Source organism: Zophobas morio, unplaced genomic scaffold (genome assembly GCF_036711695.1).
Source record: "Zophobas morio isolate AGI-343-1 ecotype UQ-CSIRO unplaced genomic scaffold, CSIRO_AGI_Zmor_V1 ptg000006l, whole genome shotgun sequence".
Lineage (NCBI taxonomy): Eukaryota > Metazoa > Arthropoda > Insecta > Coleoptera > Tenebrionidae > Zophobas > Zophobas morio.
The window spans coordinates 10,910,595-10,936,549 of NW_026972111.1; the positions used below are offsets into that span (position 1 = coordinate 10,910,595).

Below are 25,955 nucleotides of genomic sequence, written 5' to 3' on the forward strand. Positions count from 1 at the left end.
ACAGTCATAGTTACATTAGGTAAATGTTTCAAAGTCGGTTGTAAGTTCTTTCTTTGCCCGTGTCGGTATTTTATACCCCTACAGCTGTTCTCGTAAAAATAAAATTATTATGCGTCACTCTTCCTAAAAAATGAACTAATGTAATTAAGTGTATCACCAGCGACTTAAGTTAACTGAATAGAAGCAACTTTCCAAAGTTTTTGTTTTCAGTAGTTCGATAGTTCAGGAGTTTTCCTCAAATGAATTTAAAATAAACTGATACCCATCTGGTAAAAGCAGGTGAACTTTGTTCTTTTGGAGGGATCATGTAATAAGTTGTTTTTATTATCACGAACATGAATCAAACACGATTGTATACTATTTAAAATAAAAATCTTGTGGTTTGTTTTTTCGTATGTCCACATTGTTTTGATTGCTCCTTTTTTCCAGTAAATAATGTAGTTTCAGCAAAAAATTGAGTTGGTTTTTCGTATGAATAATTTTTTAATATTAGAGTTATCCAATTTTGAGAGACATCATCATGCCCGTTTTTTTCTTCGTTTGTAAACATTTTAGATCATAGTAGTTATTTGAAGGCTCACTAATCAGTTAATTCATTTCGATGAATAATTCGTGAAGTATCCTGTGGGAAGGTATTTTGGGTTGCATAAATCCGATATTAGTGAATCACTCTGTGTAAGAGTGAGATTGATTTTTCTCACATTATCAGGTGCATTATCAGTATGCTGTTGCTATGCAGTTAGCGTATTACATATGCACAATTTGTTTGCTTTGCATCATTGCATTTGACGACCTTCGATGTGTTAAACCGTAAAAATATATATTTATAATACAGAATGTCATTGATAAATAACAAGATCTATAACATGATTTTGTTTAAGTTTTGGTGTTTAAATAAAGTACACTAAAAGTCAGCTTCGGTTTATTCAGTTGCAAACATCAAATAGTCCCAATGGTTGTTTGAAATTTAAAAACTCATGATATTTGAGTGGTTCATAAAATGATAAGAAAATAATTATTAAATTATAATTAATTAACACTGGGTAAAATTAGGTAAAATTAGCTTATCTTCGTTTTGTGCAATCGAATTTATCTAATGATTAAATAAGTGGCGTCGGAAATATGATTAACTTTAATTTTTAATTTCTCTGAAGGTAGAATATTAGTACATTATGAGATAAGCGGCTGAAAAAATATTTCAAGCGTGAGAGTGATTTTTTCACGAGCGCTAGCGAGTGGAAAATAGAAACTCGAGCCGTTAAAATTTCAGTCACGAGTTGCATATACTATTATTTCTACGAAATTTGGAAACATAACATAAACGTAGCGTATTCTTTTTTTTTATTTTTTAAAAACAATAATTGTAACTCAACAATTTCATCGAATATTGAGCCCATAGTGTTGATGGCTTTTTAAGTTTGCCAATTTTTGGTGGAACGTCTTTCGCTTCGTTGTCACTCATTTTTGTTTTTTGTGGACAGTTACAATTACTAAATGTCACCAATCTCAAACAGTAGTAACCCGAGCATTTTCACTCCTGTGGTTGAAGTGAAATTTCAACCATGGCAATCACATTTTTATATTAATGAGATAATGAGTAGAAAAAAAAATGGTAATAGTATCGGGTGCTGTATATTATCTTTAACGAACAATATTTTCTTTATTCGTCTGTAGTGAGAGCTAAGTTTAATGACAAGTTGAGGAATACGCAAAAATATACTTGGTTATCTACTACCTCTTGTTGCCATCTTCGATATTTTTTAATAGCAAATGAAGTCACATACTGGTCTGTTGTCTATGATCCTTAATATAATAAGTTTGGTTTTGTCTTCTGAACTTTTCTATTGATTTTATATAGGGCTACATATATTTCTATATAGTCCTATAGCCAGCGAAGTCGCTGACATCCTTCTGAAAGCATGTCCTGTGTAAGATTTTGGATCTTGGAGTTTTAAATATTCGGCAACTTTTTGAGGTTGTAGGTGTCCTATAGTTTATGCCCACAAGTAATTTACACATTTTCCTTGACGAACTGAGTAGAAAAATGGACGAGTTTGTTTCCATGGGTCTTAACTGTAGATATATATTTTCGAAAAATATTCAGAAAAAAAACTTATTCATTGGGTTGATCAGTAATTGTGAAAGTTCAATTAATATGTGTCTTTGTATCGGGTTCATTAACATCTGAATCCAGAAACACCCATTACCATAACAATTTTCATGATAATATAAAATGGAGTGAACCGTTCCTGATTTAATCAATAAAATAAATTGACACATTCATTCATTTTTTTGCATCATGTTTTGCACATTTCGGGTAGATTTAGGAATTTAACTCGTTACTATGTAAATTTGCAATTTAACACCTTTAAATTTCACAAGTTTTTAAAAGGTTAATAGGGGCAAAATCAGTTTTATCTTAAAAAGTACTAGTACCGCCCACCCGCCCTCTATTTTCCCAGAGGATATGTCATTTTCCGAAATAAGTCTTATCTTAGGAAGTACTAACCCTGCCCACCCACCCTGTACTTTCTTAGAGGGTGTGTCATTTGCCAAAACAAGACTTATGTTACCAAGTACTAGCCGCGCCCACCCACCCTTCATTTCCTCAGAGAGTAGTACTTGCCAGTAAGTCTTATTTTGGCAAATGACATATCCTCTGAGAAAATAAGGCGGGGCCAAAGAAAGTTATATTGCAATTACATATTCTATTTAGTTTTAAATTTTTTCTAAAAATTATGGATGTTTAGGGTGAAAATTCGACACGGTTTCACACACCGCAAGTACAAGAGTGTCTTATTTTATATAATTAAAAAACTTTTAATTATAAATTTTGGATATGACGTCATCAAATTGTTGGTGGGGATAATTAGCCAAATTTTGGTTAGTATTTAACCACGATATTTCTAACATATGTGCAAAATTTGACAACAATTGGCCCAGTAGTTTCGGAGATTCCGTGTCTAATAAAAATGGATACAGACAGATAGACAGACAACCGGAAACGAGAGACCAATTTTTTCGTGCTCTAGAGGTCATGATATTTCGAGAAAATATGAAAGTGAACGGAAAAAAATTGTTTTGTTTACACAAGGAGGGTGAACTTTACTATTAATTGTCTGTCATCTCAAAATCAATATAATATTATTACTAAAATTTCTAAGACGTTTTTCTGAGATAAATAGCAAAATTTAATTAAAGTTATCAATATTTTGAGATTATGTTATCAGTTTTTGCAGTAAACGGATAAACAAATTGTGATTAGTTTTTTATCATCTTCATGATAATCCAGATACTTTAAGGGTGTTGGTTTTATTGACAGTGCCTTTTTGAAAACAGTAAGTAGATGCCATATGACAGGCGGAACCAGGCCACTTGCATTTTCGTATTTTGCATGCTGTAAAACACATGTAAGTTTTCATTCGTTGTCAGATCGAGGGGCGGAGCATAATTGTAAAATTTATACTTCCCTAAAAAATTTACCATTTTAAACATATTTTAAGTTTCTTGTTGTGAAAAGAAGGCTACGTATATTAAGAAAAGAAGCAAAATTTGAAAATAAAAATGAAAAAACGAAAAAGTATAAAATGAAAATTTTAAACAATCTAAAAATTGGAAATCAAAATTTTGAAAAATTGAATAAACTAAAAAAATTAAATAAAATCGAATTAAAAATTGAGAAACTTAAAAATCGAAAAACGAAACTTAATATTCATTGTAAAATCGAAATATTGAAGATTGAAGAAATTAGAAAAACAGATAAATGATTGGTAATCCAAAAATTGCAAAATTAACAAATTTTAATAATTGGAAAAGCGAGGAATTAAAAAATCTAAGAAAATTTAAAAATTGAATAAACGAAAAATAAAGGCAATGAAAAAAAAGAAAAATTGTGATTGAATTAAAAAACGGGAAAATGAAAAATAAAAATCAAAAACTTGCAAAATTGAGGAAACGAAAAATTGAAAAATCGAAAAATTAAAAATTGAGAAACTGGAAAATCGAAAAATGAAAAATTGTAATGTCGAAATTGAAAAATTGAAAAGCAAGCTGAAACAACCGACACATTGAAAAATGGGAAAAATAAAAATTGAGGAACTTAAAAATCGAAAAAGTGCGAAATCGAAAAAACGAAATATATGTTGTAAAATCGAAATATTGAAAAATAAAGAAATCGGAAAATCGGGTAACTGGAAATCCAAAAATTGATAAACTAATTTAAAAAATTGTGGTCAGGAAATTAAAAAATGGAAGATTGAAAATTTGAAAAATTGCATAAACGAAAAATTATAAAATCAAAAGAAACATTGAAAAAATCAAGGAAATGGAGGAAACGCATGCAATGTCGAAATTTCAAAATTGAAAAATTGCAAAACGCAAAATCGAAGGAGCGAAAATTTGAAAGGTTTGGAAGTCGAAAATTGCAAAAATTAAACTTGAAAAAACTATAGAACTGAAACATTGAAAAATGGAAAAACTGAAGATGGAACAAAATGAAAAAACGAAAAACTGTTATATAAAAAATTGCAAAATCAAAGAAAAAGCAAGTTCATTTTTCAATTTTGGATCTTTCAGTGTTACAGTTTTCGACTTTTTTCGAATTTTAATGATTCTATAATTTTTTGATTTTACAATTTTTACGATTTCTAATTTTTCGATCCGATTCGTTTTTTCTTCTTTCTAATCTTACGATTAATTTTGTTTTAATTGTTTAATGTTTAAACTCTGCAACTTTCATAAAAAAATAAAAAACAATTTTTTTCGATTTTTAATTTCTCGATTTTTAGTTTTTCAGTGCTTCAGTTCTTCGATTTTCCACATTTTCGCTTTTGCAATTTTATTTTTTACAGTTTTTGCCAAAATAAGTCTTATCGTGGCAGATACTAAAAAGACTTTGGACATTGTGATACATATTAAAAAACATCAGATACGACTCCCTATTGAACAGTGAAAATAGTTTCCATTTTAGCTTTGTACAAATAAGAAAAATATTGTTTGTTAAATAAAATCTGGAACAGTGGGCATATTTCATTGACTTTTTGAATCATGTATTTCTTTTAAATACATATGTTTTAAATGTTGAAGAAGACAAACTACATATCGCTAAGATTACTATTTGTGTAAACGCAAACATCTACGAAGAAATAAGAAACCTATATACATAACTATCCGGCGAGGATAATAATTTGTAATCGATTCGTTGTTAGAGAGGATTTAGCATGTCGGTGATTACACCACACTGATAAAAAAATGTCAAAAAATGACAAATGTAAAAACAAAAATGGCGGACACTCTTTAATAAAATAGGTGTGAAATAATAAGAAAAATTGGTACAAGGTTAATTAATTTTATTAAATAAATGTAAATAAAATTACACTAAATGCTTAAAATGTTGTCAATTTTATTGTAAGCGTAGATGAGCTCTTTGTTTATTTCCATCGATCACATGCGTGAAGATCTCTGCATTATTGCCGTTATTTTTTTCAGTTATTTCCAACTTTAATTCCCAAAAATGTTACTTTTTAAATATGGCCACAAATAAAAGACTGCACAACACGTCTTGGACCAGATATTCTCTGTATTTCGATTAATGGTCCGGTTATCAAAAAATTCCCGTGACTTGTTAATCTTGTTATTGTGGTCCTAGCCGAATGCTCTGTAGTCCCGTCTTGTTGAAAATAATCTATCGTCTTGAAGTTCTGGTATAACATCTGGCGAAAATTTCATATTTACATCTAGCAGCGATTGGATTACCTTGAGGATTACGTTGATTGAGCCAATTAATCACATGATTATTATTATCATGATTAACTTCAAGGAACAAAGGCCCTATTATTCGTCGTTGACTAATTGTAGCCCAAACACCAATTTTTTGAGGATGAAGGGGACTGTCAACATAAATATGTAGATTTTTGGTGCTCTATGTTCTCATTTATGAGAATTAATGTACACAATTAATTTCCTAAAACCGTTTCTTAAGACGCAGCGTTAAATATATCGTTTCAGAGAAGACATATTGAGTCAATTCCAAGGATAAGTCGATTACAAATTGTGTTGTTCGCCCGATATAATAGGTACATAGACTTTTTTTTCTTTCTACTCGAGTCTACAAGTTTTGTTGTTGAAAATTAATTGCATTCTTTTGAACGCTAATAAATAGCTTTTAATTCTGGAATTCAGACAAGTTCTTCTTATTGCCTGTTTGATAAAAATTCTATTCCTTACAGAATTTTAAAAAATGTTCTCATATTATCTTAGTAATGTAATAATTTTATTCTTGTTATTAAATAACTGTAAGTTCCGTTTTTGTCGACCCCGTTGGTTTCTCTGTTTTCTTATAAATGTTCTTCTATTTACTGGATGGCATACATAAGTAATTTTAAAACGATTCGAATATCAAATACGAAGTTATGTTTACATTTTCCGTGGGCGGTCGTTCGTGATATGTGTATTTCGGGTTGCATTATTGTGATACGGGTCGTCATTTGAGCAGAATAACCTTGTCGTGGAATGCAAATAGGACACGAAAGTTAGCGTGGAGTTGTCGTTGGTCATGGCGATAAAGTTCCGAATCTATTTGGAACGATAGTTCGTTTCTTTCTTTGTTCCCTTTTTAATTCCAGCCGTCGTTCCAGTTTTAGGGAAACAAAAATCCGAACATGTCGTCGGTGAAGGTAGCCGTGCGAGTCCGGCCGTTCAACAACCGAGAAATAGCGCGAGAATGCAAGTGTATAATAAAAATGGGTGGCAACACCACCAGTAAGTACCCTTCCGGTCACGTCAGACCAAACCGTTGATCGTGCTCTGTTTAGCTATCATCAACCCGAAAGCGGACCCTAAAGAAGCTCTCAAAAGCTTCAATTTCGACTACTCCTACTGGTCGCACGATGTAAGTAGCTTTTTTCCGTCGACGTATTGTGAGCAGGTAGTTTCAGGAAGACGATCCTGAATTCTCCTCCCAACTCACGGTTTACAAGGATATCGGCGAGGAGATGCTCCAGCACTCCTTCGACGGCTACAACGTGTGCATTTTTGCGTACGGCCAGACGGGGGCGGGCAAGTCGTACACCATGATGGGGAAGCAGGAGGTGGGGCAGGAGGGCATCATCCCGCAAATCTGCAAGGACCTATTCAACAGGATACGCAACAACAACAATCCCGACATTAAATATTCAGTGGAGGTCAGCTATATGGAGATCTACTGCGAGCGGGTCAGAGACCTGCTTAACCCCAAGAACAAGGGGAATCTGAGGGTGCGCGAACACCCGCTGCTGGGGCCGTACGTGGAGGACCTGAGCAAGTTGGCTGTGACGAGCTACGAGGACATACATGACCTCATCGATGAGGGCAATAAGGCCAGGACCGTGGCTGCCACCAACATGAACGAAACTAGTTCGAGGTCGCATGCTGTGTTCACGATTTTTTTCACGCAGCAGAGATACGACCAGACCACGACCCTTTGCACGGAGAAGGTCTCGAAGATCTCCTTGGTGGATCTGGCCGGGTCGGAGAGGGCCGATTCGACGGGCGCCAAGGGGACGAGGCTGAAAGAGGGCGCTAATATCAACAAAAGTCTGACCACGTTGGGAAAAGTCATATCAGCTCTGGCTGAAATTGTAAGTATAAGGAGAGGTTTGCGAGTAAGCCGAGTCAGTTGTGGGAAGTTTACACAAAATAGTTCGCATCGATAGAAATTCTTGAACCCCTATATTATTTGCATTTTTAAATTTGCGTCACCCTAAAAAATGTTTCACAACATTCATTGCTACCAATCGAAGGATTGTTTTCATTGTCAGCTTTAATTCCTCGTTCTTAGAGCGACAATCGTGTACATTTAAAACATCTTTTTAATATCCGTTTACTATGTCTCATTTGTCTCACTAGCCGAAGGACAAAGTGTACCAAATACGAGGAAGTCTTTTCTTGCCACTAGACAATAACAAATCAATAACAGTACAATTCAAATAGAACCATCATTTGTTTGCTCCCTCGCTGAAACTTTGTTAATTATCCTTGCAATAATTCCCCGAACTGACTCCGCTTCAACAGACTTTTACAATTTACTCAAAAGTCAATATATAAAACTAATGCTTATGTGTTACCCAAACTTTTGCCTCAATGTAGTCGGTAAGTTTGGAAAGTCACTCCCTATAACCCCCAATTGCCAACCCTAATGTGAATTTTCAGGCCTCCAAAACCAAAAAATCAAAAAAAGCCGACTTCATCCCGTACCGAGATTCGGTGTTGACATGGTTACTTCGCGAGAATCTCGGTGGCAACAGCAAGACGGCCATGATAGCCGCCATTTCTCCGGCTGACATCAACTACGACGAAACTCTCTCCACTCTCAGGTACTGTTTTTTCTGTAGTGGGGTTAGTTAAGTTTGCATGGAAAAGTACAGATTTGAGTTTAGGTTGATAAGCTGATATTTGTGAAGTTTAAATTTGAAGCTTATTATGCTTCCAAGTAACTAAACGTCAGCTTATCAAAATAAGCGAGGTATACCCTAACTAAAAAAACTCGCATGTAAGCACTTATCTTTGGTGTTACAAAAATAAGCAACAAAATGCGTCTACGACAATTTATTCAACAAATTATTGATGACTGTTAACGAAAATAGAGTCGGTCTTTAGAATGATGGTCAGAACTTTGTGTATAGTAAATAGCTTAAAATTTGAGTAAATATCAAGTCACACCCTTCTGTTTTCTGTTTCGCTATTAAAAATACATGTAAACGTAGAACATTTTGCCACTGGGTTAGAACGTGTAAACTAATATTTCGAAGTGCTCTACTTTCATTTTATCGATTAGTATTTTTTGTCATATCAGACATAAGTAAGATAGAAAGAAAAATATTTAACTTGGAAGAATTAAAATCAAATAAAAATTTGTGTCATTAGGGAGTGGCTGTAGGTGTTTGTTGAAAAAGCAATAATTTGTTTATATTTTGTTTTCATATAATTCTGTCTTTAGCGTTGAACATCGTTCCCATCAACTGCATTTTAAGCTCAGCTAATGTCATTATTCCATATATTGGGGATTTGTTTTACACTTTCAGGTTAAATATATCTTTTTCCGATCTTAATTAAATTTTGTAGAATATGTTTTTTTTGCCAGCGCTGAACTGAAATTTAAATTCCATTACGTCTTCTCTATTCCAAACAAAGTTCTTTAGAACTGTTTCTGTTCTTGACTGTTCTTCTTGTGTCCACGGTTTTCTAATTTGACGTATTTAAGTCTTTTTAATTTACCTCCGTAATCCCACTTCTGACACCATTTTCGCAATTGGACCAGGTTCTTTGAGGAAGTTCTTTTAAGGATATATTTGGAAACAAATTCTTAGTTTGTTCATCTAGAACCCACCAGTAATTGTTAACCTTACTCGGTTTGGCTGAAATTCTACTTTTCTAAATTGGTTCCAACATCCGCTTCTTTTACTTGCCTGTTTTAAAAAACTTCTTTGGTTACATTTTTAACAAACAGATCCAAACATCTTATGGATTTTTTTCTCTATTAGTTGGTCAACCATTAGTTTTCTTTGATCTACGGTTATTAAAACTGTAAAAATATTCATGGGTGGTGGTTTGTTGGATGACTTTAGTTTTCCCATTCAGTGTCGACGATTTTTTCTAGATTTTCTCTCAGGAACGTTTTAACTTTATCATCATATTCTTCTTCTTGTATATATTTGGAGATATAGAGTGACATTCGCCGAATTTAGATCAACGTGATCAACGAAACATTGCTTTCTTCTTGGTCATTTTCATCTGTCTTCTTTTCACAAGTCGGTCTGTCAATATCTAATGAAAATGGTATGGTATCTTGTCAAATATCTTATTCCATTGTTTTTGGTTGGTTTATCGTTTTATTTGGAGTAATATTCCATGGATTATCTTTGATTTACTTTTTCATTAGTGTAGTTTGGTCTATAGTCCCGATAAACGTGAATCTTTCCAGCAACTTTTTCTATAAGAATGATTAATTCGAGAAATTACCATTTGTGTCGTTTAAACTTTCAAACACAAACTTCCTTAGAACTCTACTTTAGAGTGTTTCTCTTAAGCTGAATCTTCTAGAACTTTCTCAGTTTTCATCAAGTGGTGTAAGTTTTCAAATCAGATTGGTTAGAACTATTTTAAATGTTAGTTCCGTTTTTCAAATGTTCTGCAACTTCCTAGCAAAGCTACGAAAACTTTCTCCATTCATCTTGAAATTCTCCTGTAGTTTCAATGTTGTAGTTGATATTAAAATTTGCGTCTCTATCGTCTTCAGCTTGGTTCTCTAATACTCCTAATTTACAATTTTCTGGGAATTTGATACACCAGAATTCTGATCATTACCAATAGAACATTTTTCAACCTTCACGAAACTGTCTTGTAAAACATTCGAAATTCTTTTTTATCTTCCCGTTTTCAAACAAAATATTCTACAACTTGTCGAATTTATGTTTCTTCCCGTTTCCAGATAAGTGTTCTTCAATTTTCTCTGATTCACGTCTTTTTAAACTCAATTGTATTCTCAAGTCAGAATTATCTTAACTTTTCTTTTTTACTTCTAAAGCGTTCTCGACGTTTCATAACCCTAGAGTACGAAACAGTGGTCTCCCGTTTCCGTCTGTTTGTGTCTATTTTTATTAGACAGATAATCTCCGAAACTACTGGACCGATTTTTGTCAATTATGTGGATGATAAAACACTATACAATTTGATGACTTCATCTTAAAAGTTTCTTCTTTAAAATTATTTAAATGTTCTACAGTAATATGTTCTTACACTAGGGTGTATGAACTGCTTTGAGTTTTTTCTTTAGGCATCTCAATTTTCGCAAACATTTTAGCCAATTTTTCCAAAAATAACTAACTTTTACATAGTCCCACTTCTGATATTATCACAACTGAAAAAGTAATTTTTGACGTGAATTTTTTCGTGGTTAAAATATGGTCGAGTGCGCTCTGACTCTGCTTTTTATTTCTTCTTCTGTCCGCTGCTCAAATATCCTTTTCTTCTCATTTTCTACACATGCTTCTGTTACTCTTTTTTGGCAGATATCAATGAAAAAATCTTTCTGTTTTCTCTTTCATATAGTTGCATAAAATTGTAAAATTGTATGAAAGTAAATTCAATTTCTTCTTCGTTGATTTATTTTCCGTCTTTATTTGTCCATTTATCCTTTTAATTTGTTCGTTTCTCTGTCATTCCTTCTTCTATTTCTATGACTTGATTTATATCTCGACAGATATAAACCTTGTTTTCTACTTTAGGTAATTCCTCCAACTACTACTAACTTTCATTTGAGTAATAACAATTGCAGAATATAACTATTTTTTCGTTTTGATTTTTTTAAAGTTCTTCGTAGAAGGTTCTTATCACGGCATAATTTTAGAATATTCTAGCAATTCGTTTATTAGATCGATGGTGAAATACTTCTGCGTCAGGTAATAAGTATTATATGTATTTTCAAAAGAATTGTTTTTTCATTAGTTTTTGACACAGATTTGATCACAGTTCTCCCAAAAATCATTTCGAGGTTTTGAAAGATTATTTCTCCTGGAAGCAACAAGCAAGGAATTAAGAAAATAAGGTTGGTTAGAAGTTTCAAGTGGTAGTTGTTAAAGTCTCAGCCAGATTGTTTAACATATTGACACTGATGTCAGTTTATAAAGATCTTAATTTTGCCTTTTTAGGTGTCTACTTCAAGTTTACAAATTATTAGGTTACAAAATTATCGGCAATTAAAAGTAATTTTGTTAAAAACTTTTCTATGACGTAGCTCTAGACGCAGGATTAAACGCATCACATTACGAAACACATACGGACTCAATTCCAAGGTTGATTGGATTACAAATGATATTGTTTGCTCGATGTTTCAAAGCCTCGTTTTTGACTAGAGTGCCTTTGGAATTTCCTGAATTCATATCAAATAACTTCTTGCTTTAGTTGTAATTAGGAATGAAACTGAAATTTTTCTATTTTTCTGATTTCAGTTTTTTTTTGGCAGTCTTTCTTTCTTTAATCACAGGGTAACGTCAGAACTCTTTTACTTTTTTACTTTCCGAGCGTAGGCTAAGAAAGTATAGTAATCGACTCCATCGGACGAATGGTTACTTATATTTTCTAGACGTTTCATCACTTCTAGACTACGAAAAAAAGTAGTCTCCCGTTTCCATCTGACTGTCTGGCTGTCTGTCTGTCTGTTTCCATTTGTATTAGACATGTAATCTCCGAAACTGCAGCTGGACCGATTGTTGTCAAATTTTGTATGTACATATATTAGAAATATATATCATGTAGATGGTTAAATGCTAATCAAAATTTTACTAATCATCCCCATCAACCATTTGATGATGTCATTTCAAAGAATTCAACAATATAGTTCTATAAGTGTGGTGTACGAATCCGCTTTGAGTTTTTCCCTAACCGTCCAAATTTTGCAAAAACATGCATGGTGTAACAACTAATAAGTAACAGTTTACCATTAACGTAAAGCATCACGGTCGTGATCTAGTGGTTACCAATTTCGTTTTTTTTTCTCTTGCATTGTGTATTATCTGTGTTTATGACGTCATAACACATTTTTTATTGATGAAATTACCCCACTTTCTCGAAAAGGTGAGAATACGACCCACTTTATTTAAAAATGCAAAACCTTCTCGAGGGTGCCAAATGTCTTTTTTTAAGAATGTGAAACCTCGGGGGTACCAACTGTCTTCCTTAAATATGTAAAACCTTCTCGGGGGCTCCAAATGTCTTTTTTTCTTAATGTCAAACCTTCTCAGGGGTCCCAATTGTTTTTTTAAAAACATAAAACCTTCTCGAGGCCCCAATTGTCTTTTTTTAAAAATGTAAAACCTTCTCGGGGACTCCAAATGTTTTTTTTTTTATGTGAAACGTTCTCGGGGGTCCTAACTGTCTTTTTTAAAATTGTAAAACCTTCTTGGGGGACCCAAATGTCTTTTTTAATATGAAACCTTCTCAGGGGTCCCAACTGTCTTTTTTAAAAATGGAAAACCTTCTCGGCGGCCCCAAATGTATTTTTTTTAAGAATGTGAAACCTTCTCTGGGGTCCCAATTGTCTTTTTAAAAAATGTAAAAGTTTTTCGGGGGCGTCAAATGTTTTTTTTTAGAATGTGAAACCTTCTCGGGAGTTCCAACTGTTTTTTTTTTAATGTAAAACCTCGGGGGGGCCAAATGCATTCTTTTAAGAATGTGAAACCTTCTCGGGGGACCCAAATGTCTTTTTTTAAGATGAAACCTTCTCGGGAGTCCCAACTGTCTTTTTTAAAAATGTAAAACCTTCTCGGGGGCCCAAATATATTTTTTGAAGAATGTGAAACCTCGGGGGTCCCAATTGTCTTTTTTAAATATGTAAAAGTTTTTCGGGGGCGTCAAATGTTTTTTTTTTAGAATGTGAAATCTTCTCGGTGGGCCCAAATGTTTTTTTTTTTAAATGTGAAACCTTCTCGGTGGTCCCAAATGTTTTTTTTTTAAATGTGAAACCTTCTCGGTGGTCCCAACTGTCTTTTTTAAAAATATAACACCTTATCAGGGGCCCCAAATGTTTTTTTTTAATGTGAAACTTTCTCGGCGGTCCCAACTGTCTTTTTTAAAAATGTAAAACCTTCTCGGGGGCCCCAAATGTATTTTTGTAAGAATGTGAAACCTTCTCGGGGGTTCCAATTGTCTTTTTTTTTAAATGTAAACGTTTTTCGGGGGCGTCAAATGGTTTTTTTTAGAACGTGAAACCTTCTCGGGAGTTCCAACTGTCTTTTTTAAAAATCAAAAATCTTCTCGGTGGGCCCAAATGTCTTTTTTAAGAATGTGAAAGCTTCTCGGTGGTCCCTACTGTCTTTTTTAAAAATATAACACCTTCTCGGGGGCCCCAAATGTCTTTTTTTTAATGTGAAACTTTCTCGGAGGTCCCAGCGATCTTTTCTAAAAATGTAAAACCTCGGGGGACCCAAATATCGTTTTTAATGTGAAACCTTCTCAGGGGTCCCAACTGTCTTTTTAAAAATGTAAAACCTTCTTGGGGCCCCCAAATGTATTTATTTAAGAGTGTGAAACCTTCTGGGGAATTGTCTTTTTTAAAAATATAAAAGTTATTCGGGGGCGTCAAATGTTTTTTTTTTAGAATATGAAACCTTCTCGGGAGTCCCAACTGTCTTTTTTAAAAATGTAAAATCTTCTCGGGGGGCGCCAAATGTCTTTTCTTAAGAATGTGAAATCTTCTCGGGGACTCCAAATGTCTTTTTTTTTTAATTTAAAACCTTCTCAGGGGCCACAGTGTCTTTTTTTAAGAAGGTAAAACCTTCTTTTTTTCTATTACACTGTGACTAGTACCTTCTACATTGTTTTTGCTCTATAGAGATTATCACGAAAAAAGTTCCATAAAATCAAATTTTATAATTTTTTAGAAAAGCAGTATTTGTTGGACTGTACTTCAGAAGCGAGGGAAGTTCTGTCGAAATACCTTGCGACCATTTTTGTTTTCTCGATTCTTCTCCAACACTTCCAGTCTACCGGTCTCAGTAATCCCTAATTGTTAATGTCATTACTGTATATTTGTTATTCAATTGACCAATTCAAGCACAATGACATTTTAGCACTATATAGAATGTTTTGAATCTTTCCAAATATCCATAAAAAAAATGAACTCAGTGGCAATTACAACAAAATTTCTAAATTCGTTAATTTTTACTTTTCCTTAGACACGGAATAATACGTCAAATTATAAGAATAGTGTCTATGCTCCCGCTACCGGTAGCTAGTTTTATACCGGTAAAACACGTCAGTAATGATTTACCCGTATTTCTTAAATCCTGACAGATACTGTGACTAGTTGTCATGCTAGTTTGTTACATTTTGAGCACGACGAAATTTTTTCAACTTTATCGGAGTTAAACTTGAACAGGTACGTGAAGGTTAGACACCGGCATTTATATAACTTTATAAATATACATGTTGCATGTTAAAAACCAGTATATTACATTTATAAATTAATAAAGACACATCAGAGTCCGCTTTTATACTCTGAATGTTAACGTTAGTCGCATTTACGTTGCAGTTACGCATTTCACTACTAATAATTCTCACGCACAAATTGTACTAATGCATCAGACACATGATCATGATCAAAGTTGTTCAAATTACACCTTTTATTTGACACCTACACACACATTTAACAGATTTGATTCACACTTGCTACACACGAATTGATCTATTTCTGAGATACACTAGACTCGTTTGTGCCAGCTGGAATACGATTCAAATTGCACTCTTCACGAACTCCCACGTCCCAAAATATAATTCAATCTCCCCCCAGGTACGCCGACAGAGCCAAGCAGATCGTTTGCAAAGCCGTCGTTAATGAGGACGCCAACGCGAAACTCATTCGCGAACTCAAGGAGGAGATCCAGAAATTGCGCGAGCTGCTCAAGGCCGAAGGCATCGAAGTTCACGAGGGTAAGACTTAATTAGTTTTTTTTGCACGGGGCGAGGGTAGATATCAATTTTAAAGTGTTGACGATTCGTGGCTGATTATATTTTATTGTGCGGCCAGGGCCGGATGGTAAAGTTATTTATGAGAAAAGGGAGCCCCCTAGTAAGTATTTGCTTGAACGAAGCTTTGGCACCCTCAAAGATGTCGGCCACCCTGTATCATGAACACGACTCATGATCACTTAGTCATGTCACTTCTTAGTGGTGTGTCAGAACATACGAATGTTTTGTCTGTTGTCGACGTGGTGGAGTGGGTAGAGGAGGTTGAGCAAGATTCTTGGTTAATTTGTAATAGCAGATACAGACATTTACTACAACTTCGTAATTAATTCGTCGTTTGTAGCACGATTTGTGCTCAAAAGTTACATTTTTTTCTTAAACGATCTGGTATATTTAGTTGTTAACACTTCTGGTTTTCATTGACCATTCCAAAACCTCAAATTTTTAGTTAGGAATATAGAGGAACGTGAAATTAGTAGAAGTTACGTGAAACACTAGAGTGCAACTACTAAGAGAGGACGGAAAATTCTGTAATTCTGTAAAGAACAAACTGATTTGCACAAAACACCATGAAAACACCCATAAACCACGGTAGGACGGAATGAAGCACTGTTAGGTTAAATTGTTAAGCATTCCTAAAACAAAACATTCCTCCCCTTAAATTTGCAAATAGACCCTTCCAGATGCTCTTACTGCGACGTTTTCTGGTGTCTTCTTCCCGAAATATTTCCATTCTACGTTCACTTCTGGTAGTTTTGGTAATCTATTTTTACGTTTCTTGTACCAGAAATGTCAAAACAGCATTGATTTAGCAATTGTATTGAAAATGAAGAAATTATTTTTTCGCCCGTTTCTAGAACTAAAATTTGCTAACTGATTTCGGTGTAAGTTGTTTTTTTTTTCGTTAAAACCGTTGATTATCTTTTTATAATTTTATATATTTTGAAATATTAACATTAGTGTTGCAGTCTTTAACGTATAAATTTCATAGAATACTTTAAGTGGCCTATAATTTCTAAAAATAAGAGAATGATTTCCAGAGAATAGTTTATGCGGCTGCTTTTTCTCAATTTTTTAAGTATAATTTATTCCAAAACCAAAAATCCACTACCTGTTGAATTCGTTTAAAAAAACACCCAATTTATAAGATTGGTATTACAAATTTTGAGAACCTCTTGTCACGGATTGTCAGTTTTGAAGTTTAAAAATGAAGAGAAAATCTCAATGAAAATGAACCATAGAATTCTATGAAATGAACTGAAACATAACCTTATTTTGTATAACACTAGAATAAATCACTACTATTGACGCTGGTAACGTTGTCGGATGCATTTTCAAAGAAATTACGATGTTGGTGGATTTTTGATTTTTAAATAACATAACTTTTTTTCGCAAATTATCGTGAAATACATCACTGAACGATTTCAATCTGAAATTGACTTGGTCGTTGAAGTTACAGCACCCTAGGACGATATCGCAAACACATTGAAGTTGATTCGTTGTTAAAATTTCTTAAAATTAAATTTAAATTTTCTCATTTCAATATTTTATTTAAGGTAATATATATGTATAGTCGATGCACAAAAAAAAAAACACTTGGAAGTCGATCCTAGTAAGTGTTTTAGTGTTTTTAAGATTGTTTTCAAGAACGCAAAAGAAAAGATATACAATCCAAATTATTGGCGAGAAAATAATTCTTGTCTGTGGAGTTTTAAAATTCAAATGTCAACATTGAAGATAATTAGCAGGCTGACAACCCAAAAAAGGTGAAATTGCTGGTATTCTGTGACCAACATATTTTTTTCTGTTATTTCTTATTCTAGTCGACTTTAGTAAGTTTTTTCCAGATGTCGCAATTTCTGTCAAAACTATACGTGGCCACATAGCTTAAGAACTCAGTGTGCTTAAGTGACAATATAATTTATTCCAAAATCCATCACCTGTTGAAGTCAGTTTAAAAAACCATTACTATACCGGGTGTCTGGAAAATGGCGGATTAAATCTTCAGTACGTTATGTACGAAGTTTCGGGAGTCCCAAAAAAATTATAAAAAAATTCTTTGTGATGTAGATTGCGAAAAAAACGTGATTTTATATAAATAAAATTGGCAACACTGCTCGCACCTAATGCGTGAATACCTCCGTCTTACTTTCTGATTTCTTAGTAACGATGGTGACTAAAATCCACCTTTATTTTTTTTAAGACAATAACCATCACAACTAGTAGTCATTAATAAACATAACCAACTAAACACTAGAGAAGATGTTCAAAATTCCTACCTTATGCATATATAAGTATAGTCTTTGCCATTTCTATTGAAACACCACTTCTTAATCGTAAATTTGGCAACGTTCATATTCAGACAATTTTCTAACTAAAAGCCGTTGTCAATCAATCGAAAGCTGTTACCAATTGCTAAATTTTAAGCAGAATCAACACGTGGTGTTTCAATAGAAATGGCAAGGACAATAAGCTCGTAATGTTTCCAAATTTTGATTATTTTTTGTAAAAGTTAGTCATCATCAGTAAGTACTTGCAAAGATAAAACTGATTTTGGAAAATGACATACCCTCTAAGAAAAGGGAGGGTGGGTGGGTTGGATGGGGCTAGAAATACGTAGAACCTCAAGATTGTCTTAAATTTTTCCAAAAAAACGTGTTCCCAAAATTAACTCAAAAATAGTTCAGGTCAGAATTTTCCAAAAATAGAAAACCAAAGTCCCCAAAATTGTTTTAATTAATTTACAAAAAAATCGCCATGCGTTCCCAAAATAATACACCATGGACCCCCAAAGAGTCTTCCAAATAAAACTGTGGCACCCAAGACTTTTTCAAGTTCCTATAAAATAAAACAATAAAAGGTTAAAAAAATATTTTCAAGTTCATCTAGCAACAAAACCCCAGATTTCTGTAAATTTATCCGAAACTAAAACACCAAGGGACCTAAAATTAACTGCTAACATTTTAAACGTAGTGTTTTGAAAACCTTGACAATTTTTGATACGTCAAACATTTTTAACTGCTTACTGATTTTTGCTGATTTGTACTTTTGCTTTATATCAGGCAAACATTTGTTATCAAATGAAATTTTAGTTTAGTTATTACAAAAAGAACACATTCATATCTTTGTATATTTTAACTGAAATGGTAGCTAAACATGGTCATGGGCGAGAGAAATATGAACTAAAAGTTTTATTATTAAAGAACCAATTTTAAAGTCATTATAACTCCACCAAAATGTGAGAAGGATTTTTTTACTATTTAATCCGCCATTTTCCAGACATCCTGTATAATTTAAATTTTCTAAGATTGGTACTACCTAGTTTGAGAGCATCTTGTCACGGAACGTCAAATGGAAGTTTAAAAAAGGGAAAAAACTGTCAATGAAAATGACACAACTTTAAATCATTTCACACTAGAATAAATCATCAAAATTATGTTGGCAACGTTGCGATTTATATTTTTGAGGAAGTTGGTGAATTTTTATTTTAGAATAACATATAAATTCCAGGCTATTTTTGTTTATTCACTCCCTAGTGTAAATTTTGGAAAATTCCTGAGTGTAAGGTGTTTTTTTTTTGGACTTTGGGTAAAAAATAAGGAAAACTTAAGCACAGAGTTAAGTGAGGTTAAAACGTTCTCAAATTCTTTTAAATGTCAAGGAACTTGAACGTACGTAATGTTACGTAAACATGAAATTTTATGTGACCCTATCTTACTGCCTGTTGTCAAAATTGATAAGGTTGTCAGTGACATTTAATTTAAACCGTAATTTGTTATTGACTGTTAATAAAATGTTATAACATCACTTTTTTAAGCGCTTAAAAGTGACACAGTGACACCGTGGCATTTGGATCAGGTTCGGCAATAGCAGCGCAAAAATAATTCCTAGAATTGGATAATTCCATTACCAATTCAAACAATATTTATTGATTGCGCTGTATTTTTTATATAAACAGAAGGAAATTACGTTTTAATTATTGTAGTTGTTAGGTATAATACTTCTACACTATGTCACCGGATTGAGTTCACAAAAGGACAAAAAAAAAATAGTTTATTTTCTATTTTGCAAAAAAATGCCAAAAGAATAATATTTTTTGGTTAAGTTAAAATAAATAAATCTACAATTAAAACTTTAATATTATGAGGCTGTGTTCTTAAAATCGAAAAAACCATAAGTAACGAAGGGCTTTTTTTATTTTTTATTTTACAAAAAAATGTCAAAGGAATAAAAATTGTTCCTTAATTAAAAATTCTATTACTCGATTAATCCACACCCCTTTCAGCACATAGTTCAATTTGTGACTCGTAATTCTTTAATTTAATTCTTTCCTCTTGTGACCTCAGTTTGGGGACATACTGTATATCCACAAATGTGGTAGTGGGATTAATTTGTTCAAGAGAATACTACATGTAGGAAAAAAAAACCGTATTGTTACAAATTTTATTTAATTAAAAGCAAAAATAATTTGTCAAGTACCAGTGAAAGAAGAGAAAACGTTAACTAAAATCAGTGCGAAAATAAGTATTTTTTCCACTAATAGAGATGGGTATATCATTAGTTTTTTAAAGTAGGAAAAAAGTAAACGTAACGAATGCCTTCCTTATTCGTGTAGATACTCTATCCTTAGTTATGAGAAAAGAAGGTATTTTTATCACTCGTTGAACAAATTAATATTATCTGTAGTTTAATGCGGGTGGAAAACACTAATTTACGAATGACTGTGCAATTGCTGCACTGTCAAACACGAATTTCTGAAACACTTTCTTTGTACCGAGAGAGCAGTAAAAAACACGATCAAAGATAACCATGGATTTTTGATTATTTGTCTTTGATAGAATTTTTGTCTTGTCAGATTATCGTCAATTTGAAAATTTGAGTTGAAAATACAACGATCAAAGACAAACTTTAAAAAATCCGTGGCTGTGTTTTTTTGTATTTGTTATTATCATCAGTGATGTTAAAAGCATATGTAAAATAATGTAGTAGGTGGTGAAGCTAATGAGTAAAATTTGTTGTGTTTTTAGAAAAATGTGTTACTTATAAAGAACAAAATTTTAGATTCTTAAGTTTCACAGATACTTTTCACTGAAGAGATTCATTTTTCTTAAAGCTTTTAGATGGTCAGTGATGCCTGTTTTACATTTGCTATTATACAATATAGCTTTCTGTTCGCCATTTTATGTTAAAGAATATTTTTAATAAAATTATGGTTCATTTTAATTGTAAATCCAAAAGTTTACTAATCACTAAACGCTCTTTTCGTGTCTGGGGGATTTCTAAATGGAACTGTATAGCATAAAATTTCATTATCATATAAATCCATATTCATGTAGATTCAAAATTTTAAATGTCGTTACTTCAACAAAGGGACCGCAGCTCGTAGTCTTTTAGTATCAAGGTAAATTGCTCCAATTTGATGAAATTTAATTAAACACTTCTTCGACAATTCGTATAAATCACTCCTTAACTTTGCTTCAAGTATCTGCAACTGGAATTTTAATTAAATTTTATCAGATTTGTAACAGAGCTCTGGAGCAAAAGGAAGGATAGCGTTTAGTATATTTGTGACTATTTTATATTATATTTTTTATATGTGGAAAGCCTGTTTCTGGGATTTCGCAGTCCTGAATTCAGCAAGTAATTTTTCTTACTGCCATACAATTTTCTTCGTGTTAACCCTGTAATTTCAAATTAAATTAAATTTAACCCAGATATCGAACCCGAAAATTTTGTTAGTTCAAGCATCGAGTCTCTGCAAACACGGGAAATTAGAAAAGCCTATTAAAACAGACCCGTTTTTTGTTGGGGTCTGATAAACCTTTTCAATCTCTCAGACTGATGATGTCAATAGATGTTTTTTAGATCGATGAGGTTCCTTTGACGTCAAAACAATTAATAAAACATGAATATTATTAATAGCGTACTGTAAAAAATGTTTTGATGAATAACAGTTTATCAGGACCTTGTAAAAGAAGAAGCGTTGAAATATCTATCAGCGAAAGGTGAAACTACAAAAAATAAGGGTTTGACACGAATAATAAATTTTGTGGAACTTCAATCGATAGCAGGTTCGGTGGCCTGTTTGGTGTGTTTGCACACTTAATGTTAGAAAAATCACCAATATTTTTTCGTTTAATGATAACGCTGTTTGTAGTGAAAGAAAGTGATTACCTTTTAACAACATGTGTTTGTCTTCATTATTAAAAAAGTTACGAATCACGAACGTTAAATATTTTTTGTGACCCGGCGCATCCACCATTTTGTCATGATGAGTTTGCAACATCTTTGATGTTTTAAAACTTCTGTAAATCATGATTTATTAAATTGGCAGTATTAAAAATGTATCTCTTGGGAGAGAAGTTTTGCAATTTATAAAAACATTCAGGCAACCCGATCTAGCGCTCTCCTTTGACATGAAATATTGACTTTTGTAGTGTGGCTACGTCTGCTCTCTGATGTTTAGCTTCATCCAGCCTTTAATAAGCAGCTTTTTAGAAGAGTTTACATTGCGTAGCAAACTTGTTGTTAAATGGATTACTGCTGTAAATATTTGTTTGAAAAAGTAGGTGTATAGAAAGATGAGACATTTAGGACGGAAAATTGTGTTGGCGGTTGTTTGTTTTTTGTCACGCAATAATTCATTTGGTTGCTGTAAACCTTGATATGATTCGAGCATATTTACGAGTACTTGGATTAAATTTATTATAAGAAAAAGAGAATAAAAACAACTTCAGTTGGTATTTCCATTTTGTGAATGTCATGTTATGTCAACACGTTTTGAGGTTAAAATTATATAACTGACATTTCTGACGTACTAGACTTGTCAACGTGACAATTAATCTTAACTAAAAACATGATAACTGGATGTGACACTTAAACCAAACAGAATTACCAACTGTAGTGTTACAGACACTAAATGCGTTTTTTGCTATTCGATATTTTCTGTTGTTTCGTAAGTAATTCTTCCGTTAAAATTTTCAAGTATTGACTTAAAAGAGACACGAATAAAGAGCATCAGTTTAAAAATGTTGGTTCGTGAAACCAGCCCATGTAATTTGCTATATATCGATTTTCAATATCATTGCTTTGCACTATTAATGAGTGGTGAATTTGCATGTGTCATTTTTAAAACAGAATTTGATGCTTCATTTACAAATGATGTTTTTAAAGGAAGAGTAATTACTTGGAAGGGTGCAAAAACTACTTAGAAAGAGAAACACTGTCAATATAACGGATACGTAATGTTTGTACATATAAGTTATGAAAACTTGGCTAATGACTTTTTTCATACTTTTAAATTAAATGGAATTTGTTTTTATAAAACAACCAAACATGGCGCGGTAAATTAGATCTCGTGGAAAAAAACCGAAGAAAATCCTGTTTAAAAGAAAGTTTCGTGAAAAGAAAATTGGTGTATAGAACTTCAGCTCTATTATAATTTACTTTTTACGAATAATTCATTTTTTGTAAATTACTGTCGGACAAAGCGAGTTGTTTGCATCAGTGAAGATGGCATTGTAATGCTGGGAAATTTAATTTCCGTTATGACTTTGTCGTGAAAATTATTTAATATATTTTTTAATAATCGCCATTTATTGAGTCTGGTAATGTACATAGCAATGTATGAAATTAATAAAAATTGTATCAAGGTCGCAGAAGAATATAATAGGTGGTTTCAAATTCACTCACAATGGAATTACTGTCCGACACAATTTTCTCCATATGTAGTGGCGACCTTCATGGAAATAAATTACGTTGATCGGAAGGTACCTAACTATGATTATCAACCAAGTTTCACAATTTCATAATTGTTTGTTTTTGCGATGATTTTGTTGTTATTGTGTTAAGTGTTAATTGAAATTAATTTAAACTACTCATAGCTGGGCTTGTTAAGTCAAGGTAAGGTCCCGATCACAACGCACAATGTTTGCTGACATTTTTTTAACATAAAACATAAAAACCATTTTTCAGTGTCAGATAAGTTTTCATACACTTTTTTGGTGTAATGTGTTCTTTCCAGCAGTAGGGCCAACTGCTATGTATGTCTGTTTAGTGTAATTTTGTTAGTGACAACAAGGTGGATGGACTTTGTTATGTAACATAAGTATTATGCACGTTATACAAATCTACAATTTAAATTTTATTTTGGAATATCATCTGTTTTAGTTTTCATGCACTTTTTTTTTAGATTAATCTCCTTTTTCCTTTTATTGTTTGCCGAATATAATAATTCAAAATTGTGTTAGATTATGCGTCAATATTTTCAATAGATTATTGAAATTTTAATGTGCTTATAGTTACTTCAAAATAATTAAAAAAAATATGTTTTGTTGTTCTTATATCATAGCCAAAAAAAAACAAACGGCATTTAAATCATTTGAGTGTGGGAAAAATGTTATATCGTCGTAAAAGTAAGGAATATAAAGCGCAGACAAAACTCAGTGACAAGGAAACGTCAATTATCTCTAAATTTTCAGGAAATTTTATGTTATATGCTATATTCGGAGACGTGGGTTTAGCCACAATCGAATGTAGTAACAATTGTCACTTATTCTATTTTGACACTTAACTATAGTAACTAAACCTTCAAAATTTTGACAAATTAAGTGTAGGCTATTGTCAATCCACTTAGGCAGTGTGATTATTGGACAATAATGTGCAGTTTGTGTTATATCGATTAAATAATTTTAGAACAGCTATATATAGGAAATAAACTGAGCAGGAGATGTTTTACATACAAAATGAATTTGATGTAGAAACATCTCAAAATTTTTAGAACAGCTTCCATCAATTTTCGTTAAGACTTTTTTTAATATCAAATTCTGTTCACATATTTGAAAAACCCTTAGTTTTCCTAATGTAATAAGATGAAATTTGCAATTTTGTAATAAAGTTTCGAGGTAAATTTTAATTGAAAATTGTTTAATAGTAACAATAAGTGAAACAATACGCATAGAAACATATTATTTTTAGTTTGCTATTTGGGTTGGGGTTGTTAAAATTTTTAAAGGCGAAATGCGAAATACATACAGTCGGAACAGTTACTGCTGCTGATTTTGCAAGTCCCGATTTGAAAAATTATTGACAGCATCATAACCTAACAAAAAGTTTCCCCAAAAATCTCACCAGAACCCGTTAACTCAAGTTACACTCAACAAATTTTGAAAATTTACACCAGGGAGTGGTTTTATACTAACGGTCCCGATTTTATGCTATTCTAATCGGCGCCACAGGATTTTTTTTTTATTCATTTAGAAGGGAAAGCAGATAAGAGCGCTTCAATTAAATTTGAAGAGGTAAATTTCAACATTAAATTAATGTGTTTTTCATATAACTGTGATTACAAGGTTTGAGAAAGAACCTTATTACTTAACATCTTTGGGATGAGAGTACTTGTAAATGTTAATGAAGCACTGTCTAGATGAATTTATCCAGAACGCCTCTATTAGTTTATTTATTTTTCCATGGAAATTAATTATTTTTTAACAAGAGTTTCGTTTATAGATATCCGAATTAGATATACATCACACTAGGGACTATAAAAATTTTGAGAAAATTCAATTGCGTGTTCAGTTGAAAAATCACTCAAAGTAGGCGTTGGAGTTTCATTTGACACAAACGGCATATATTATAACATCCATTTGGCAGAAACATAACCTATTGTATGTTATATGTTATAAGAACAGAAATGCCGTTTCTGTCAAAAGATATTCCAATGCCTACTCTGAGTGATTTTTCATTTGAACACCCGGTATAAATGCTACTGAGAATCTCTTTAGTACTTTAAAAAAAATCAAATTTGTTATGTGCATTTGTCTGAACAGTGTTAGTTTTTGTTGGTAACAGCTACTAAATCTAGGATCGAATAAAGGTCTAAATTTTTCGACAATTTTTTTACTAAAGCTGAATATAAGCAAAAAGAAATTTTTAAATTACAGTACAGAGAAAATAAATGACAACTTTTAGTGGAAATTCTTGTCTATTTTTTTTTCTTGTTATTTTATAGTTTTATCTCATTTATTTTGTTCTTGAGTTAATCTTTCTAATAATTCTCATCAACAGGGGTGTGAACTATAATAAACACAATCTTTCAAAGATTTAAATTTTGGGTGTGTTCTAACCTTAAATATATATGGCAATACCAGAAGATGACTATCTCAATGGACAAAAATTAAACATTAATATAGTTGGCTCCAGAAAAAACGGGAAAAACAGATTACTGTGTGAATTTTTCTAGTTTAAACGGGACTACTTTGAAATGGGTTAGAACAATAATGACACTGCAAAAATTTTGTGTCAAAATAGTGACAAATATTTAGCAGATTTGTCAAATTGACAAGTAAGAGACAGGTATATTTTACATTGTACAAAAATTCCATTCCCGTTTTTTCTGGAGCCAACTGTATACCGTAGTCTCAATTGTGAATTTTAAAGAGCAAGTGTACCCTTTTACA

General features: G+C 32.5%; 1 protein-coding gene across 8 annotated transcripts in view; it reads left to right on the forward strand.

The window, feature by feature from the left end:
- Positions 1 to 25,955, forward strand: part of Unc-104 (uncoordinated-104) — a 44,449-nt gene that overhangs the window by 3,999 nt on the left and 14,495 nt on the right. For 6 of the 8 annotated variants that reach the window (XM_064048376.1, XM_064048375.1, XM_064048377.1 and 3 more), the window contains exons 2-7: positions 6,636 to 6,759; positions 6,813 to 6,889; positions 6,936 to 7,616; positions 8,188 to 8,351; positions 15,323 to 15,462; positions 15,560 to 15,601. In XM_064048376.1, the coding sequence (XP_063904446.1) occupies positions 6,660 to 6,759; positions 6,813 to 6,889; positions 6,936 to 7,616; positions 8,188 to 8,351; positions 15,323 to 15,462; positions 15,560 to 15,601 (1,204 nt within the window). In that variant the 5' untranslated portion in view covers positions 6,636 to 6,659. The remainder of the gene's footprint in view (positions 1 to 6,635; positions 6,760 to 6,812; positions 6,890 to 6,935; positions 7,617 to 8,187; positions 8,352 to 15,322; positions 15,463 to 15,559; positions 15,602 to 25,955) is intronic. The other 2 variants (XM_064048379.1, XM_064048382.1) reach the window with 1 other exon arrangement.